The sequence below is a fragment of the Musca domestica genome, unplaced genomic scaffold, assembly GCF_030504385.1.
Source record: "Musca domestica strain aabys unplaced genomic scaffold, Musca_domestica.polishedcontigs.V.1.1 106, whole genome shotgun sequence".
Lineage (NCBI taxonomy): Eukaryota > Metazoa > Arthropoda > Insecta > Diptera > Muscidae > Musca > Musca domestica.
The window spans coordinates 2,277,139-2,284,083 of NW_026712122.1; the positions used below are offsets into that span (position 1 = coordinate 2,277,139).

The 6,945-nt window shown below is 34.9% G+C and overlaps 1 protein-coding gene across 1 annotated transcript; it reads right to left on the bottom strand.

Annotated features, from left to right (window-relative positions):
* Nucleotides 1-823: 823 nt before the first annotated feature.
* LOC131805424 (uncharacterized) lies at nucleotides 824-3,514 on the bottom strand. The gene is made up of 2 exons (XM_059128566.1): nucleotides 3,033-3,514; nucleotides 824-978 (listed from the first exon to the last, which is right to left on the bottom strand). The coding sequence occupies exons 1-2, from the start codon at nucleotides 3,507-3,509 to the stop codon at nucleotides 892-894; spliced, it is 564 nt and encodes a 187-aa protein (XP_058984549.1). The 5' UTR covers nucleotides 3,510-3,514; the 3' UTR covers nucleotides 824-891.
* Between the last annotated feature and the right edge of the window lie 3,431 nt (nucleotides 3,515-6,945).

Sequence of the window (6,945 nt, forward strand, 5' to 3'; positions counted from 1 at the left end):
CTGGATTACAAAACAAAAAAAAATAATTTTTCATGACGACAACGCATCAGCGCAAGATTGTTTTTATAATGGCTAAAATCAACGAATTAAAGTACGAGTTGCTTGATCACCCACCTTATTCTCCTGATTTAGCTCCCAGCGACTTTTACTTGTTCCCAAATCTAAAAAAATCCTTGCTGGCAAGCGTTTTACCTCAAATGAAAATTCAATTACAGTTGTAATCCACAATTTTGAAGACCTTGAGGAAAACTATTTTAATAAAGGGATATAATTAAAGTTTCAGGAGTTTATATTATTTATATTATTATTATATTATCTTTCATTGATAGGCTAAGAAGTTTCCGAGCCGCCCTCGTAAGCATCGAATTATCAAACATTCAAATAAATGAAGATAGGCTAATGTTTTATATATGTTGGCACACCGTCTAATATTTTCTAATCTTTCAATTTACCAAAATTTTGCAGTACTAAATTCTTCGTTATATGGAAAAGTTTTAATTCGTACCAGAATATCTAAAAGATAATCATAGTTTTGTATTTCCAGAACATTTCTGATTTAAAAATTATTGTTTTTTTTTTTTTTTGCTTATTCATAAATCCAAAAAAAACGACTCGAGTACATGAAAATGTTAGGTAACATAATCTCATATCAGGGTAAATGTTTCGTTTTACATTTTATTTTGAAGTACTTATTTCGTTTCGATACATAATAATGCATTTTTCAACCTAGTTTTTAGTAAATTATTATATTATTATATATTATATTAAAATTATATAATATTTCTAATATTAATTTAAAAAATTACTATTTATTGTTCGTAAACTCATCACTTACCCTTAATCTATTATCACCAACTGTCCACACTCGTGCTCCGTAATCATTTGATGTGCCTATAATGTAGGTGCCGGTGGAATCAAAATCGACGGAATTAATACCAGCACTGCTGCCACCCAGAACGGAACGTGGTTCCGATGAGCCTGAGAATTAAATATAGAATATGATTTAGTATTGAATTAATTATAAAAATATGTGTTCACATTCAATAGCATTTCCGTAAACAGAGGAATTTGGAAGGTGCTATTTAAAACAATTTCGAAAAAATTTGTAATACTATTTTTTTTTTTTTTTTTTTTTTTTTTGGTGAAAATAGTACGTATTAGAAATCTGTCCTTTTTGTACCAAATTATACTATTTTGAAATCCAGCCTGTCAGCGAATAATTAATACGGTAATTCTAATTCAGTTAGTAGATCTAAAGCACAAACCGGTCAGTAAGTAGATCAAACCCACAAAAAGGTTTTTGATGTATAACCTTTGAGCAATACTTTGAAAATTTAAGGTAGATTTTTTCAAATTTGCTTAAGAGCTTTGGTTTTCTTTGTCTAGAAACATTGGTTTTATCGTTCCACTATTCGCTATAAACCTCATAGAAGGGCGAACCCCGATTTCAAATATGTTTATGTTTTAGTTATTACCTGAATATGTTTAAACTCTACTTGCATATGCACCACGTTTGGGTATAGATTATTTAAAAAATCATTAATTAAAAAAATCATGTCGATCTCTTCTTGGTACATAAGGGTAACGATTTTAAGCATTTTTTACGTTCTAACAATATTTTCCATTTAATTTCGTCAAATATTTGTATTTTGAATTCTTATTATGAGAAACTCTACTTGCAGATATATATACAGGGTGAGATGAAAAAACTGCAACATAAGACTGTCATTTCAAAGCCACTCGTCCGACAGCTGTTAAAATTATTCCAGTGATAGCTCAGTATATTGTTTACAAGCGTACAAAAGCATTTTGGTGAGAATTTTCCGAAAAAAAAAATTGTTCATGATGGAATTCAAGCATGGCTATCGTTATAGCACTTCAGCATTTAAATGTGAATACATATTCTGTGTCTCGTACCATCGCTCGTTACCGTGATACTGGTAGCGTAGCCCGACGTCAAGGAAGTGGACGGAAGAAAACAGCAACATCAGCAGAAATGGTTCGAAAAGAAAAGAAGATGCTACTTGATCAAAACCCGCGTCGCAGTGGCCGAAAAATGGCTCCATTCGGCAAATATTGAAAAATTAGCTCGGGGTAAAGCTATTGAAATTCCAAAGAGTGCAAGAGCTTACACCGCAACAGAAAGAAAATAGTCTCAAAAGAACTTCCCTTGGCCGAAAGTGGTGAACTACCGAATTTGGTTTTCTCCGATGAGAAAACATTCCTTGTCCATCAGTTTGTAAAAAAATCAAAGTGATCGTGTTTACTTGCTAAAGAGGTCAGCTGAAAATGTGCACCTTCGGTTGGCCACCCGAACCCAAGGTTCGGCCATTGTGATGTTGTGGGCCGTCATAACAGCCGATGGTCGTTCTCCGCTCGTATTAATCGACCGTGTCATCAGAATAAATGCCGAATATTATCGCGAAAATATTCTGTAGGGTGTATTAAAGCCTTGGCCACACAAACATTTTGGCCGCAGACCTTGGACATTCCAACAGGGCTCAGCACCATCGCACGCAGCACGCGCCAACCAAGAATGCGTTCAAAATAAGGTTCCTCGCTTCATTTCCAGCGCATAATGGCCACCACAATCTCCGAATACCAATCCGTTGGACTATTGCGTCTGGAGTATTTTGGAAAGCAAGGTTGGCACTAAAAAATACCAAAGTGTCGATCACCTTCGCCCGTAATGGGCCAAAATACTGCAGAGCAACATTCGGGCAGCGTGTGACGGTTTCATTGGCCGTTTGAAGGCCATAATTCGTGTCAAAGGTGACCAATTCGAACAAATCTAAACTTATTCAAAAATGTGATACTATTTCCTACATTTTTTGATTTTATTCAATAAAATTTAAAACAAAAAATGTAAAAATTATGGCGTTTGACTTTGTTGCAGGTTTTTTATCTTGCCATGTATATCTACTAACTCTAATTAGATCTAATATCAATTAAGTGAACCTACATAAGATATACCCACAAATGAATGGTCATAGGCCGAGGGCTAATTTGTTTACTTTATCTGTAGAACTTACCTTTCCCCACGTCCCACAGCTTGACTTTACGATCGGCCCCACCGGTTGCAATGACACGTTCAATCGGACTCCAACGTACCGCATGCGATTCAGTTTCGTGGCCTCAAACTTCATATAGATATTGGTAGGATTCGCACTCTTCATATAGCTACCCATGCCGCCAGTATGGAAGGGATCTTGCGGTGAACCATACATCTCAGCATCACAGCCGGTCTCAATGTTATGATCACCACTAAGCGTGTCACGATCACTATCGTCGTATGCGTCTCCACCCGCACCGCCGTGTATTGAGGAGCCCGATGAGTTACGATGATGGGTAAATGATGAATTGGGTTCACGGACAGCGTCTTCGAGTTCACGTTTCAGTTTATCGGAACGTTTTCTGAAAATTGACGGCAGTCTTTTTCTAGATATCGTAAAATTACAGATGGAATTTGTGTGTATGTTTTGTAATTTTGGAATTTTGAGTGTTTGCATTTTTTTGTTTGGCCAAATAGGGATATATTCGAAAAGTTTGAATTGTTCATTTTTTTTTTTTTTTGCAACATTTTATATTGAGTATTGTTGGTTGTATTTGAAGTTGGTATTTTATTTAATTATTTATTCATTTTGGGATTATCATCAACATTTACACACATACACACACGCACACAAACACACATAAGAAAAAAATATGAAAAAAGAGGAGAGAAAGAAAGAAAAATAGTGTTGGTTTCTGTTGGTTTTCCATTTCTTGATTAAAAAATAAATAAATAACATTACTGCTTGGACCCATAAACGAAGGTCCGTTTTAGTTTAAAATTTCAAGGATTTTTTTCTAAATTCGAACAAATTTAAGCGTTTTGGTGGTAAATTGGTGGATTATTTTGAGGGTAATGATTTTTCAATTTCAAAACGGGGATTTATCGATTGTTTGTTTTATTGAGTTGTCATTCGATGCATAACATATTTGTAAAAAACGAAGGTGATGGAAAAATGCCATTTGTGAATTAGTAATACCCAAAAAAAACATGATGTGAAATTCGAAATGATTCAATGTCGATAAAAACAGCTTTATTTCCAAGCTTTAAACCGAAACTGACATGTATGTGGAAATGGATTTTCATGCATTTCCTTATTTTTTATGAAAACGACAAAACCGGTGATAATGAATGGTGGTAAAATGAGAATTTTCATATTATTTTTATCATGTGATCACATTTAACCTGTTTCCTTAATAATGAAATTATTTAATGGTATATATTTGAAAGATTTTATTTTATTGTACCGCCTTTTATGTGATTCCACACAGCACAAGAAACTCTGGTCAGAGAATAAGAAACTCCGGTCAGAAATTTGAAAATTAATGTGCTGTGAGAGATCATGTATATATAATTATGGACCGTTTATAACAATTGTTATGAAGGTTGTCGAAAAACAGGAAATAATAAAACAGTCTAAAACAGGAAATAACCTATTGCTGCGGTATTGGACTTTAACCTCAAACCTAGAAACTGGGCTGTTATACGAAACAGTGATCGTCCGTGTTTGATTTGTCCTGATCGGATGCATTTAAAAAGATGTCTAAGCGCTCCTATCTGATGAAGATTTCTGTTCAACACACTATTACGGGGAACGTCCGGCAATAGCGTGAAGGAGTCCAGATATCACCACCAATACCTATAACATAAAATTATTCAAAATGATTAACAGCGGGAGCCATTTAGTAGGAAGGTGGATTGGCAAACCTGGTTGAGAATATTTGTTGAGCAGACTGCAGCAAATTGCACATTGCATTGAACAAGTAAAAATGCTTTAAGTTCGGCCGGCCGAAATTTAAATACCCATTTAGAACGAATTTGGAAATTTCAAAAATAAAATAAAAAAAATTAAAATACAGGGTGTAGCCGTTACATTAGGGTCTATACGACGTGGACCTGGCATAGGCAATTTTGTCATAAGCCATAAAATATTCAAATGCGAAATTTGAAAAAAATCGGTGAATAATGTAGCTAAAATATAAAAATACCGATATAGAGAGGTACTATTACAAGGTCTATACCAAAACGCAGACCTGCGCAGGCAATTGTTTGAGTAGGCTGTAGTATCCATTACGAACTCCAAATACAAAATTTGAAACAATTCCGGTGAACAATGTCGCTAAAATCATCAAAATACTGAATACAGATAGGTACTATATATGTGGGATATACCAATACGTGGACCTGAACTGACAATTTTCTGTAATAGACTGTAGTATCCACGATGAACTTCAAATGCAAAACTTGAAACAATTCCAGTGACTAATGTAGCAAAAAACCATCAAAATACCGAATATCGGGAGGTACCGTTATATGGGGGCTATACGAAGGCATGGACCCGCACAGACAATTTTCTGTCTTAGGCTGTAGTATCCATTACGAACTTCAAATACCAAATGTGAAACAATTCCGATGAATAATGTCGCTAAAATCATGAAAATACCGAATATCCGGAGGTACCGTTATATGGGGGCTATACGAAAACGTGAACCGACATGGCCCATTTACAAACTTAACTATGCATTTATTCAAAATTTTAGCCTTCTTTCTCAATTAGTTCGAAAGATAGCCTGATTCCAACAGACAGACGGACATCAATAGATCGTCTTAGAATATTACGCTGATTCAGAATATATATATTTTGTAGGGTCTTTTATGAATATTTCGAGGAGTTACAAACAGAATGACAAAGCTAATATACCCTCCATGTAGGGTATAAAAAGTGAAAAAGGGATTTGACAACGAGGTATAAAGTCAGATTAGCAAACAGTATGAGATAGTATCGACATTTATTAAAAAGGTGGGCAGTGCTGATGTATATCTCAAGTCGGTACGCATGTCCTCTGAGGAACTATATTGATCCCCAAGATACAGATTGTGAATCTGCTTCTATTCCACCTATACACCATTGTCGAAGTTGGAAATACGCTACGACCGAAGCCAATTCTGTGAGAGCAACCACAAAAATTGAGGATTTGGAGAAAATATAGGGACATATTGCCAAACTCCAAAAGAGAGGGTTTCGGCGAATTTGACGCTTCAAAAAAAAAAAAAAAAAATATTAAATAATTAAAAACTCAAAGGAAGGAAACAGGCAAATAGAAAGGCGGATGGACATTAAGGATAAGTATTCGTCGAAAGTTAATTTGACTAGCGGGGATTTTTATATCTCCAAAATGAGATGGACTTCCTCATAGGTAGGTACCTTCTTCACTCTGCAAGATATGAGGATACATATTCTTACAGTTCTCTCTGAGGAAGCACATCGTAATCGGAGGGGAAAAAGTCTGTTCCTTATATGAAAACGTAAGATAGAAGATGAGTTTCAAAATAACGGCACTGATATATATCCTGTCACCAGTTTACTGGTTCACCTGCTACCAATGATCAACAAGTAAAAAAACGAACTTTTAATACCTTCCACCATTTGAATAGACTTGAAAATTAAACAAAATCCGTCGAAAAATACCGTTTAATTAAATACTGTTATACACAAACGAGGAACTGCATAAGTAATTTTTTTCATAAACTGTAGACTATCTTATCCAGTGAATACAAAATTTGAAACAATTCCGATATAATATCATTAAGATCATCAAAATACCGAATACTTAGAGGTACCGTTACATGGGGTCTGTACGAAAACATGGATCGACATGGCCAATTTACTTAACTTCCTACTATAAAAATGCAAATGTGAGCAAAATGTTAGCCCTCTATTTCAATTCGTTCCAAAGATTAGGCTGGTCCAGAATATTTATACTTTGTAGAGCCTATATTAGTATTTCGAGCAATTACAAACGGAATTATAAAGCTATATACCCTCCATAGAATGGTGGAGGGTAACAAATTACCAGTGGCTTACGAATATCAAGAGTAACGTTCACTGGATA

Coding starts and splice junctions, on each gene's coding strand:
- LOC131805424 (XM_059128566.1), bottom strand. CDS start 3,509: ATGCAAACACTCAAAATTCCAAAATTACAAAACATACACACAAATTCC. Junction 979..3,032: donor GCTGTGGGACGTGGGGAAAG/GTAAGTTCTACA, acceptor TTTAATTCTCAG/GCTCATCGGAACCACGTTCC.